This window comes from Sinocyclocheilus grahami, unplaced genomic scaffold (genome assembly GCF_001515645.1).
Source record: "Sinocyclocheilus grahami isolate Dianchi unplaced genomic scaffold, SAMN03320097.WGS_v1.1 scaffold36.1, whole genome shotgun sequence".
Lineage (NCBI taxonomy): Eukaryota > Metazoa > Chordata > Actinopteri > Cypriniformes > Cyprinidae > Sinocyclocheilus > Sinocyclocheilus grahami.
Genome location: NW_015505215.1, coordinates 2,023,835 through 2,037,205, shown reverse-complemented (window position 1 = coordinate 2,037,205; position 13,371 = coordinate 2,023,835). Strand labels below are relative to the sequence as shown.

General features: G+C 35.5%; 2 protein-coding genes across 3 annotated transcripts; both read left to right on the top strand.

Annotated features, from left to right (window-relative positions):
- The first annotated feature begins 610 nt into the window (after positions 1-610).
- Positions 611-3,820, top strand: LOC107581625 (uncharacterized). The gene is made up of 9 exons (XM_016267251.1): positions 611-1,019; positions 1,114-1,242; positions 1,320-1,472; positions 1,564-1,600; positions 2,146-2,234; positions 2,352-2,408; positions 3,323-3,415; positions 3,513-3,618; positions 3,710-3,820. The coding sequence occupies exons 1-9, from the start codon at positions 895-897 to the stop codon at positions 3,818-3,820; spliced, it is 900 nt and encodes a 299-aa protein (XP_016122737.1). The 5' UTR covers positions 611-894.
- A 4,717-nt stretch (positions 3,821-8,537) lies between these two features.
- Positions 8,538-12,627, top strand: plekhs1.1 (pleckstrin homology domain containing S1, tandem duplicate 1). Of its 2 annotated transcripts, XM_016267155.1 has the most exons (13): positions 8,538-8,590; positions 9,390-9,429; positions 9,557-9,645; positions 9,737-9,852; positions 9,934-10,086; positions 10,230-10,275; positions 10,490-10,573; positions 10,659-10,766; positions 10,873-10,937; positions 11,289-11,393; positions 11,969-12,058; positions 12,318-12,450; positions 12,547-12,627. In XM_016267155.1, the coding sequence occupies exons 2-13, from the start codon at positions 9,408-9,410 to the stop codon at positions 12,604-12,606; spliced, it is 1,071 nt and encodes a 356-aa protein (XP_016122641.1). In that variant the 5' UTR covers positions 8,538-8,590; positions 9,390-9,407; the 3' UTR covers positions 12,607-12,627. The 2 variants fall into 2 exon arrangements, with proteins under 2 accessions (XP_016122641.1, XP_016122640.1); XM_016267154.1 differs by lacking the exon at positions 8,538-8,590 and having other exon boundaries at positions 9,377-9,429.
- The last annotated feature ends 744 nt before the right edge of the window (positions 12,628-13,371 follow it).

Here is a 13,371-nt window from a genome sequence, read left to right as displayed (position 1 = left end):
AAAAAAAAAACAATAAAAAACAAACAAACAAGGGAATCAAAAAACCAGGGGAACCAAGAGTGCATGTGCATGGAGAATAAAAAAGCTACAAAAGCAAAAAACTGCATAAAAACAATACATGGGAAAGTGCCAGCTTGTTTGTAAGACTATGAGTGTATACTGTATGTGTACATGTTTCACAGCGTACTGCATGTGCATCAGAAGCTACATTTCTTTTTGTAGTATGTTTTCCACAATACCTTAATGCCATGAACACGTTTGTCTAGTTTCTCCAAAGGAATGACAGAGTCAAAGGGGAGGGATCTTAAACCTGGGCTCACATATAACCAGAAACAAATCTTTACAGCATATCACTCTGGAAGAAACAAAAAGCTTCTAGCATTGAGAGAACTGAATACCTTTCAGAGGACATTATTTTACCGTGACACAAGGTAAACTAATAATAATATAGAAAACGACTACTGATGTGATGATTCTGCTTTGTGATGCTTGTAACATGTAGAGAAATAATGCAGAAACTATTCATCTGAGAAATAAAATTTGAGTTGAAATATTCAAAAGACGTAATGCAATATTATTATATAACATATTATTACACACTTGAAATACGGTGGAGGATTCATTTCCATTGCATTGTAATTGCCTTGTGCTGCTGACAGTGACAATGCACGGAATATTATTTTACAAAATCATAAATCACTGTTGTTTACTTCTGTCTATCAGATATATGTCAGTGGCTTACAGTAAAACAACTTTAACATTTCACATCTATTTTAGAACTCAAGCAACAACACCAGGATGTCCAACAACAAGAAAACACGTAAGTCTAAAATCTCTTAGGAAAAGTGAGATAATCAAGGAACTTAAAGCCTAAAAGGAATTGAGCACTATTTAATGCTAATCAGCTTTAACTATGTTTCTGCAGAAGCAACTGCAAAATTGTACAATGAACCAGTGATGGAGGAACTGTACACTGGATACCTGCTCAAGTCCCCCCCTCAAACGGCCCTGACTAAAACCGCTGTACGTCTCATATTGCAATTCAGCCTGAAACTGAAATATCTGCAGTCTGTCAAAGACAGGTCCTCTGTTTGTGAATCTTAGCAGTTTTATATATCTGTCACAGAACTCATGGAAGCGTCGTTTCTTTGTGCTCTCCAAAACGGGTGAAGACTACCAGCTGACATATCATGCAAACAACGAAAAGAGAGACAAGCCTCTGGGAGAGATAGACATTTCTAAGTGAGGAAAAGACTGTCTCATAAATAAATACATAAAGTATTTTCACACTATAATGAGAACGTCTTTCTGTTTTAAAGGATCAGCTTGGTGTTCACTAGCCCTGAGGCACATCAGAAGTGGGGCTGGATACAGAAACAATTCAAGTGTTCGCCATCCTTTGTGCTGTTCTTAAAGGTGGACGACGACACACCAAAACAAGCTAGAGAATATTTCCTCATTGGAGAAAACAGGTTTGCCACCATGCATATCTGAGCATATCTCTCATTTCCATCACAACATAGTGCCATGAAAGTAGTGTTAAAGGTTTTCTGGTGTTTTCAGGGATGAAGTGGATGGTTGGCTCAATGCCTTAGTCAAGGTAATGACGACCCAGAAATCACAAAATAAACTGCGACAGGTAAACAAACCTTCTCTCTCCCTCTCTATCTTTACATATATGTATATCCAAACTATCAGTCATATGCTTGAGCACCTACCAATACTTACTACCATTGCCTACATTTGAGAATAATAAAAAACATAAAAGGAAATATGGCAATTATGCAGTAACCAAAAAAAACTATTATTTTTGATCAGAGAGTTTTAACATCACAAGAAACAAAAAATTCAGTCAAGTGTACCAAATCTTTTGAGAGGTTGTGAATGCTCACATGCTTTACCTTTTTCCTCAGGACAAGAGATTTAGATCAAAGTCTGTACCTGTGAACTGTTTAGAACCAAAGGACGACAGATGGTCAGCATTTGAATTAACTTCTCCGCAACAATACGATCATAATGAAAATCCTCGCAAATTCAGCGAACCTCTAGTACCAGTAACACGCAAGGTTTTACACATTTAAACACAGTTTCTTTCACATGCATATGACAAAATACACAAATAAAAGTCAGACCTCTATCTGGCAGATTCCAGTTATTGAGGAAAAAGATGAGAAGGACGGGAAGCAGGATGAACCTCCAGTGGACAGCAGTGAATACATGACCATGGGATCAGTGTAAGTGTTTGAGAGCACTTTTCCCTTTAACTAGCCTCGTGGAATGCACTCTGTCGATAAAACACAATTTTCAGAGGCACAGTTTAATTTAAATGTTCTGTGGTCTTTTCTGATTAGACAAATGGTGTTGGAAGGTGACCAACAGGAGGATGACACTGCATGCAAACAGAAAAAGTAATTTTGAAGTCTTCGATTCATCGATTATTCACCTCATGAGATTGCACTATTGTGTCAGTTATGCAAGATATGATAAATATATGAGTTGTCAGTGTGTTACTGTTTGCCACATTTTAATGCGTGTTCACTAAGTTCCTTTCGCTTCATGGCTCAGATGCAACATATATGTGATTTTTTTTATATTTAAACACTACAAAACAACACTGTTTCTTTTCTTAGCATCGATTAGCAGTCTATTTTGCTGTTTAGAGAATTTCAGTATTTCCTTCTTGCTGACCAGGTATGGTTTTGGATGACTGTAAAAAAGGATGTGGTCTATGGTGGTTTGACCTTTATTCAAATTAAACAATCAAATCAAATGGTAACATTTTAGCAACAGACAATTCTCTGTATTCATATGTCAGTTTTACCAAGATCATGACAGTTGTGGAAAAGCTACTAGTGCATTCTTCTGCTTAATACACTTAGGACTGACACCATCTCTGTTTGACTATCTGATTTTTTTTTTTACCCCAGTGAAGACCACAATCATTCTAAGCAATCAATCAGCTTCAGTGGAAAGTGTGCCTCTACCGAGTTGGACAACAGGTGATTTTTATCATTTCAAACAGGGCTGTAACCACCATATTCAGACTAGTTGTTGATCGATACAGGTTTTTTTTAGTGGCTGATACTTAAATGTTCTAATTATTATTTGTGGTCCGCACTAATCTTAAATATGTGGTTACATCCTTTATTTCACTACTGGAAATACCATTAGAAGGGTGCTTCTGTCTTAAAGAAAACAACTATTGAGTGTATCAATGTGTCAGTCGTTGAGTAAAATTATATCCTTTCCTAATTAAAATCCTCACATATATTTAGCAGTGTGGTTATGATAAATGTGGCATTTGTATTTTTCTGCTTTGTAGTGAAACACACACATATGGTGAGAAGGAGATCTGCGTTAGTCAAAACGAGCTGAAAAACAGACTGATCTTGACACAGGAAGAAGGCAAACCATGGTACAACTCTACAACAGATAATTCATGACAGGTCTTTACTAGAATTAATGTTAATATGAGTAGAAATGAACTACTTACAATGCATCATCTTCTCCAGTGTGTCTCAGTGTCGTCAGATTCAGGACTCAAGGGGGGATCAGATCCTGGCCACAGACACAGTACAAGATATTCAGAAATGCTTAAAAAGACTGAGCAAGGACGAGGTAAGAGGATAAATCACAGTAAAAGAATAGTCTTTTTTCCCCATCACTGTATTCAGAGACCTATAATTAAAGTTACTGAAATTACTTGCAGGCAAAACTCCTAGTTCAGCGGTACCCAGGCCTCTTTATGAACCCTGGCCGCCACACTGAGGACATGAAACAAAATCTAATGCAAATTCTCGCATCGCCATCAAAATTTTAGAAATGTTGTACACATGTCTAATTTTAGTTCAAAGGGTCATTTGCTCATACAGGAGGAAAACAAGGCGCTACTGAGTAACAGAAGAGGCAATCCGGTTCTCCAAAGTACCTTATTCTCTTTTGCATGTACATTAATCATCTAAATATGTATTTAAAAAATGTCACATGTACATTAAATTACATGAGTGATAGTGAGTACTATATTTATTTGTTTGAAGAACAAGAGTCAAGTATTACTTCATAACAAGTATGAGTTACTCCACAGTGAAAAACTAGTTTTACACTGTTTAACTGTTCAAATATTTTAAAGGGGTCCTATTATGCTTTTTCACTTTTTCAACTTTAGTTAGTCTGTAATGTTGCTGTTTGAGCATAAAAAAGATCTGCAAAGTTACAAAGCTCAAAATCCACTTCAAAAGGAGATATTTTATTTATTAGAAATCACTTTTCAAAAACTACAACGAACGACTCGTTTGGACTACAATGCATATTTTCCGGGATTTGTGATATCACAAATACCGACGAATAAGACGAGACCTGTTGAGCTGCACTAGAGAAAGCAACGAGTGTTATCATCACTATGTCGGAGACACGCTAGCTTTCCCAAGGCAGACAAACTTAGAGCGATTAGTTACAATCATCCGGGTTTAAATCACACTCAAATTGATTTGATATTGACACAATATTTACACTGAAGCTGGCAGGCGGCTATGGTAAGGGGCATGACATTTCCCAACCAGGCGCCGAGTGCTGCCAATCACAACACACACTGGCCCAGCTAACCAATCACAGCACATTTCGTATTTCAGAAGGCGGGCCTTCATTTGATACAGGAACTATTCGAGCCGTTCATGCCAGACGGGGGAAAGAGGTGTTGTAATTAATGTAAAATATGTGAAAAATAATGTGTTTTTCGAACAACCCAGTATGAGAGCCTGTTCTAGTACACCCCCAAAACAAAATCAAGACTTTGTAAAGAGCATAATAGGACCCCTTTAAAGCAGCACTTGTTTTGAACAGTATGAGCATTTTATGTATTATGTATGTAAATAAAACATTTCTGTCACTGTGTATTCTTTATTTGTTTTGCAATGCATGTAACCAGTGACACACTGCTCCCAATCATTATGCATTGGTTTAAATGTTAGTCACCCAACATGAAGATTTCTGAACAACAGTAAAAATAGCCTGCTTAAAATATAGATGAATTATGCTTTAGAAAAGCATGCACACATTGTTACACTGTGAAGTGTTATTAAACTTTAAAATGTAACTGTTTCTGCCTTTTTTGTATTTTGCTGTGTGAATGTGATTTTTTAAAAATGCACAAAATACATTAATTGAATAAAATACAATTAATAATTCACATCCATTGGTTATACCTCATAACTCCCTCTATTGTGTCTACAACCAAACTCATGATGAATAGATTAACTCAAATGTTGTTGTTTGCTACCCTGTATTTATATATATTTTAGAATTAAGAACTTATGGATCTAACCAGAAACTCCACCTACCCTTCCCATCACAGCCAAGAACAAAGACTTGTAGCTCCCTTCTAAACAACCGCATTGGCTCTGAATAAAACCAGTTTTTCCGCATTATGTAAAAAGCGCAAGACAACAGATTTTTTACAAGTGCATTCTGAAACGCTGAAATTCAAGATGAACAATAAGATGTTGCTGACTAGAAACTTCTCTTCCCATCATGGCCAAGAACAAAAGATGTCTACCTATGAAAGGCGAAAGAAAGAAATCATGAGGACTTAGGTTAGATTCTTTTAGTTGTGCTTGATTAGGAATGGAGCTAAATTCTGCAGAACAATGGTCACTGGCATGCAGTAAGACAACACTTGCATTTCATATATAATTTAGCATAGAAGCGACAGCATCCAATTTAACAGCAAATATGATTCAGACGTGTCTAGAATCTATTGAGATGAACTTAAAATGTAAACTATAACAAGCTCTATACTATACCTCTTTATACAGAACATCAGATGCATTTTACAGCCATGTATAAATGTCCAATTTAGAGAAAATTGGAAGTTGAACCATTTATTCATCTATGAGATTTCTAGATTAAACTTGTCTTGCTCTGGGTCAGACATGGCAATGGGTCTGCAGAAACCTTTTCTATCGCAGTAGGTTATTTCTAATTGGAGAAAACAGGTTGGACAGGATTTTTCTGACTTTATCCAAAAAACTTTACTGGAAGGCAAAATGTAAACAAAAAAATGCATTCTGAAATATTTGTACAAGTTTAAATAATTTGGTTTTATATTATGTTCACACTTTTGCAGTGAGATTAGATTTATGCAGCTGGTGATTCATTCAGGAAAACATGAGTTAATGTATGATACACATGAGTAAAGATATTATAATGGGCTAATCTACAGTATCACTTCATGTTAAAGTTACCCCTGTTGGAGATGCATTCTTAGCAAAGCAGTGTTTTCATTCCATACTACTATAAACCAGCTTCAAAAGCATTTCAGTGCCCTTCTCAAAGCTCTGATGAATCATGGGCTGAAAAATCACCTACTTCCATTATGATATAAAAACAACTTAATTTAAACAACCAATCTTTCATTTATCCATAGAAATTGAGGTTAGTAAAATACACAAATCTTGACAAATAATATGTTGCTAATGCTAATACATTTTCAGCATTCATTTTACATTTATTTGCAGTCACCATGGCCAGATTATCCAATGGGCCCATGCGCATTGCAAATAGCTAATAGGGCAAATAGCTCACCATGTTGGCAGAGGCTATTTACACTAGCTCTTCCCACCAATGTCTGGCGGGCACAGGCAATATGACTAAAGATGCATAATTCACAACATGCTTAGTGGCGTAGGACATAAAGAGCATGGCTCTATGTTTTGACACAATCAACCAGAGTTAGTCCAAATATGGACTAACCCAACTTTTGGGTTAAAAATGTAATAAAAAAATTTAACCGAACAGCTGGGTTAGTCCACATTTGACCCAAAGTTGGGTTGAAACAACCCAGCATTTTTTAGAGTGTAATGATATTCTACAATATTACTGTTTATACTCTGTTTTGACCAAATAAATGCAGCCTTAGTGAGCAAAAGAGACTTCTTTCAAAAACATTTAAAAAATCATACCATTCCTAAACTTTTGTGTCACTCTGGATTCCTGAAAAATGTACATGCTTAGTAAGATGATTCATAATGCAAAAAGGTGTTTCCTCATTCTCACTCATTGCTCCCGTCAGTGACATCAGACATTTTTGGAAATCCCCCCTTGCCCTAAGATAGAACTGATTGTCCACTGTAATTTTTAGCACTCAACATTATCACTATTACCAGTCGTTTCTTCCACATATTTTCCTCCTGCACATTTTTGTTTATATTATACTAATCATATTATAACCATAATTAGACTTTCATTGTCCAGCTTATCACCCATCCAAGCTGCATTAGTCCAGTCTTGCCTGACTAGTCTTGATTGCGCTGATCACCCTTGCCTTACAGTATAAGGACTTTGCATGTTTAGCATACCAGAGGAGATCTGCCATCTTTAGCCTGATGACTGATCTCGTGTTTTTTTTTTCTATGGAGAAGAGTTAACAGAGAGCTCACATCAGGTGTAATAGGCCTCCATGGGTCTACAGTGAATAGGTCTCTCTAGTGGTGCTTTATAAAACTGCACTGAGTTGTTGAAAATGAGTTACTGTCTTTTGCTGTCAGTAAAGAAATGTGTATTTTGAAAAGAATAATTAAATACACATCTAACAATAGTATTTCTCATCTCATTAAGAGTACATGTACCGTATACACTGTTGTGTGACAACACTTTAGTCACTTTTGCAAATGCAGTGCAGAAACGTATTGGCATTTTTAGATCTTAGTTCCTCAAGTTAAACACATCCCCAGAAAAAAACACTCAAATAAAACAAACATGCAATCTACTTGTGCACACTGTATGTTTTAGGTACAGTATAAGCTGATTCTGACGGAGAGTGATCAATTAATCTTTGGTTTATTGTCGTAGTGCAAGCTGTTTCTTATGAATCAGAATGAGCTTTATGGCCAGGTATGTTTACACATACGAGGAATTTGTTTTCGTGACAGAAGCTTCCACAGTGTAACAGAATGACAGTGACAGAACAAAAAAAATGGTTTATGGTTTACTTATAAGACGTAAAATCAAGGCACTCATTATCACTTATCTAAGACCCTTGATGAATCTCAATGTCCCAATAATTAATCTCATTTAATGTCTGTGAGGATAGTATTATGGACTATTATTTAACATTTTAAATATACTCTCAAATTAATTGGCCTTAAAATGTACTCAAAGTTATAGAGGGCCAAAATTACATGAGCCATGTAATATTATGAATTTACATATCTGATATAATCAAAAATGACGAAAAAACAGATCATACATGCACCTTTCACACAGAAGTTCAAATGTGGTGGAATTTTACTAGAATCTACATTTGGAAGGAATTTGTGAAAATAACCACTGCCATCTGAGATATCAAGGAAAAGAATCAACATGCTTCACTTTTGTCGTGTTTTCAAGTCATTGCCAGTAAGGACCTGGTAGTTTCTGTGTCCAAATTTTCCGTAATCCTAAAGTGTTTGCAGCAAAGGGAGGACACATAACCAGAAACTCCACCTACTTCAGCAACAATAGCAGTCTACCTTCAAAATCATGACATGCATATTTGTGAAAACAGGACAGCAGTACAGAGGACACTGTTTTTACTGCGACACACACAGTAGTTAAGGTAATCCATTTATAATGTATTGCAGATCTACTGATCCAATGACTAAACTGATCTGATTTATTTGAGCACATTAAGAGATGATGGCTACACTTATATTTTATTTTTGGCAATATGCATCTTTCTTCGGTTTAAACAATTAGACTGAAAATCACCCAGTGCAAATAAGTCCGTAACTATTTGACTATGAAACAGGAGGTTTGGTCATGTGCTTTCAGTAAAAAGCTTTGTTTTGGTTTTCCAAATATTAATATTCCTAAATAGGATCATCATAATGAGCTGACTCATGCAGAATTGTACAATTAAAGAGATCATCCAAATGAAAATTCTGTCATCATTTACTCACCTTCATACCATTTCAAACCTGTATGACTTGTTCTTTTCTGTGGAACACAAAAGAAGATATTTTAAAGAATGTGTCAACTGTTTGTTTGTTTTTTTCATACAATGAAATTCAACAGGGTCCAAACCAACGTTAGATCCCACTGAATTCTATGGACAAAAAAAAATACTGAGACATTTTTCAAAATATCTTCTTTTGTGTTCCACAGATTACAGCATACAGGTTTGGAATGACATGAGGTGAATAAATGTAAATCAAAACATTTTCATTTTGGGTGAGCAATCCCTTTAAGGTCTGGGAATATATATATTTTTTAACTTCATTAATACATTTGTGTAAAATACAGTACTGTGGCTTTTTCTATGTTGTATATTCTCAAGCACCAATAATTGCTTAAGTATTATCTGATGTGTGTAATAAAGACATTACTTACAACACATATCATGTCTGTTTTAGCAGAGATTTAACATCATCCAAATGAACAGCAGAGGTAAATCAGGTATGTCTGAAATCTATTTTAAACAATACAGACTGACTGGAAACAGAATAGCCAGAGTTGAGAGAACTATTACAGATTGTGATGAATGGTTAAATTCTGGTTAATCGTATGCATTCCTCTGCAACAGATTCAAATGCTTCATGTCACGATGGGGTGGAGGAAGTGTGCACAGGTTTTCTATTAAAGTCCCCTCCTTCTAGACAGTTAAGAACTATGGTAAAACATCTGGATTTCCTACACAGAAATATCAACAGTTTATATGTATTATCTATGTATTTCATCTAAGATGTTTCATAATTCATTGCAGAAATCATGGAAGCGCCGCTTCTTTGTGCTTTCAAAGACAAATGACAGCAGCCATGAGCTAAAATACTACAAATCCACTGAGAGAGACAAACCTATAAAATCCATAGAAGCTTCCACGTAAGGCGAAAGCTACCGATTACTTTTCACATAAACAAAAAGGGTTAGTAATATGCCGAGATAATTATTTTTTCTATGTAGCATCACAATGCTGCAGCTGAACCCTGAAGCAAGCCCAGTTTTTGAATGGATCTGTCAAACCTTCAAGTGCTCTCAGTACTCTGTGCTCTTCATGAAAACTGAAAATCCAGGAGCCAAGGTCCAAAGAGATTTTTTCTTCATTGGAGACACCAGGTTTGCTATGATTACCATTGCTTGACCATAATTCCAATACTTAGCAAAAAGCTGCACTGAAAAAAAGAATTTACGCAAATAACGGGAAAAATAAATAAAGGCTATTCCTTCTAGTGCTAATATATAGAATCTGTTGTTTTCAGGGAGGAGGTGGAGAGATGGTTCAATGTTTTATTCAGGGCTATAAAGGTGAGACATTCCACTTTTTGCCTATGAATTTAATAGCTTTAATTGAGCATGTTCTCTTTGAATAAATCATTAAAAATAAATATATATTTAATTGTTATATTAAATATTTAAAATGTTTAAATATATTATAAGTACTTTTTTTTAATAATGTTTAACAATTATCAATGCAATTTGAAGGGTCTTATAAAGTTCATTTTTCAAACTTTGTTTATAGAACAACAAATTTGAGCCACAAACTGAACCTCAGATCACGACTGAATCCAATTCTAATGACCAAAACCCCTGTGAGACACAAGAGGTAATTCATCAACAATGCTTTCACATGCTTGTTTGTGACTCTGTTCTCCTAACTTTGCCTGAGTTGTACTGCTCAATAATTACAGACTAAAGTTGATGGTCAACCTCCACTGCCTCCAAGGAAGAAGTCAGCATCAAAAGATGTTACTGCTCAATGTAGACAACCACCCAAAAGCAGCTCATCTGCAACACCAGTATGGCACATTTAAACCCACACTCTCACTAATAAAAACCAAACACTTGCATCATAATTCAGTATAACCACATAAAAAAACACATCCCTTTGTTTGATGTATTCAGTTGTATGAAAAAGAGGAACCGCTGGATGAGAATGCAGTGGAAAGTAATGAGGACATGTCATCAGGGTATGACAAACTCTCATTTACCTCAATTTAACCTGTTAGACAATGCTTGTTTGTTTACCATTAAAAAAAGGTAACATTAATCTTTAGATTTGAATCCAATTGTATCCTTATTGAATATACAGAAGGTGGTTTAACAGACAAATTTCTTCTTTGATTTTGACCTCATTTTATGCCCATCTTTTGCGATTTAATGTTGCAGTGTTTGAAAGCTTATTTGTAGTAATCAAGTATCATTTTGCAAAGTTTTTATGAATGTACTCTGTGCTCACATGAGTTTACTTATTGTTAGAGGCCTAATTTTATAGACTCACAGGCTTTGAGCAAATGATAATTATTTGCTTTTCTGTCTAGGGAGAGCGTGACTGGTACATCTGAAGGCAGTATGTTGGATTGCGTCACAAAAGCCTTCAATAATATTAAGACACCACAAACGTCCATGGAGTCAGATGGGCAAAGGTAAAAACAACTGACAACTGATTTCTAATTAATAATGCATACTGCTATTTGTTACATTATTATGAATATGAATAAAAAGCTTGGTGTAAAAATATTTACCTCAGCTGTCACAATCATCATGCATCACGCTTTTCAAAAGTATCCAGCACTGATCTTGCCCAAGTAGTTATAGTAGTCTAGAACTATTTTTAGAACCTTATACCTGAGACTTGAATCATAATTTTTTAAATATATTTTGTAGTGTCTTAAATAGTTAATGTTACCTTAATTTTTTTTAAATCAGCACCACCATAATGGATAATACCTTATTGTCATCCCAGGATTTATGGAATTCAAAAAACCTGTACTAATAATAAAAACTCAATGGAAACTGTGCAAGAGGTGATTTATGCCTTATTATGTCAAAAATACATGTTTAGTACATCTGTAGAAGGCCAATTCAATAGAAAACAATACCCTAAAGTGCGGAAATTAGTTGTCTAACAACTATAGGGTTATTCTGGTTAATTGTGGTTTTGGAATTTAGTTTCATTTTGAGTTACATGTTTCATAGTTACATGTTTTCCATTCTTCAGTGAAACGCACACCCTTGTCGAGAAGGAAGTCTGCATAAGTCATCTTGATGCAAACAGCTTGGTTATTACAGAGGAGGAGGGAAAACCATGGTACGATTCTCAAAGATAAATAGCAAATTGTTATTACTCCAAAAATACTCTATCTACTGGAAATGTTGGGCTGAGCCCAGAAGCAACATCTGGTTCATGCAAGTTTGTTTGAATTAAATTATTTTTCTGAGCCACTGGTGTAACCTCAAAATCAAAAAGCGAGACTACACTGGTTCAGCCCAAAATGGTGAAAATATCACAGACTACAAATACTACCTCTTATGTTTAGTTTAGCCTCCACGTTTCTTTTCCTCTCTAGTGTATCTAAATGTGGGGAGATTCAGGCTTCATGTCAGTTCCACAAGGGAGATCAGATTCTGGCTGTCAATGATCTGTTGACAGACACAGTGGAGGAGGTACAAACATACCTAAGAAGACTCAGCAAGAGCGAGGTAGTCATGAGTCAAAGTACAAGAATGATATTGTAAATGTAATCAGAGCTACAATATGGCTATAGTTGAACTTACACTTTTTTGCTCTCGCTCCAGGTAAAACTGACCATTCGAAGGCTCCCAGACTCCATTCCTCTGCATTCCGAACCCTGCTAAAGGACAAAAACAAAATCTCATGCTGTGCTACTGTTCTTCTTCAGCATTTTTAATCCCTTCAGTTCACTTTTAAAATCAATGTGAACATTTCTCATGCATTTTTTCTCTATGGGGAACAGCACTGTGCTGGCAAACAGTAGACAGTCATTTAAAACAGAATGAGCTCATGAAAGTGTTGTAATGTAGTATAACTTCTAGTCTCTCTTTTAGTGATTTATGAAACTGCTATTTATGATTTGTTAGTGCCAGATCATGCAGTCTGAAAGTATTGGTTTTCACCCAGCCCTGGGGGTCAACAGTAAAACAAGTAGCTCTTGTTTTCTTGTGTGCACCAAGACTTGCTGAGCTTTTGTCATTCTAAAAAAATTATCAAAGTAATGGCTTGCTATAATTGTCATTTTGCACTATTCTGTACATCAGCAAGGTTGAGGTAACAGAAACATTTACAAGTTTTAATAGAACTTTCCTCTAGCAGTAAATAAATGGTAGATAGCGTTACAGATAGGTTGAGCAGTACTTTACTGAGCGGTTTTTCTTAAACCTGTGAATCTGTGAACTGAAATTGCATTTAACTGCAGTATATTTTGTAGCCACACGGTAGCATACTAACACAAACTGAATTATATTAAAACATAATCTTATATTCTTATAACCTGAATTCTGATTGCTCCTGTTCAGCATATAAATTCACATCTAAGTATCTTTTATTATATTATTTTGGCAAAGAATGTGTTTTTATAAAACTGACGGCTGCATTATTGCAGT

Bases quoted from the DNA above. Each gene is read 5' to 3' on its own strand.
- LOC107581625 (XM_016267251.1), top strand. From the start codon at position 895: ATGCTAATCAGCTTTAACTATGTTTCTGCAGAAGCAACTGCAAAATTG. The intron at 1,473-1,563 runs GTTTGCCACCAT...TGGTGTTTTCAG, and splicing joins TTCCTCATTGGAGAAAACAG to GGATGAAGTGGATGGTTGGC. The intron at 3,416-3,512 runs GTACAACTCTAC...CATCTTCTCCAG, and splicing joins CAGGAAGAAGGCAAACCATG to TGTGTCTCAGTGTCGTCAGA.
- plekhs1.1 (XM_016267155.1), top strand. From the start codon at position 9,408: ATGAACAGCAGAGGTAAATCAG. The intron at 10,087-10,229 runs GTTTGCTATGAT...TGTTGTTTTCAG, and splicing joins TTCTTCATTGGAGACACCAG to GGAGGAGGTGGAGAGATGGT. The intron at 12,059-12,317 runs GTACGATTCTCA...TTTCCTCTCTAG, and splicing joins GAGGAGGAGGGAAAACCATG to TGTATCTAAATGTGGGGAGA.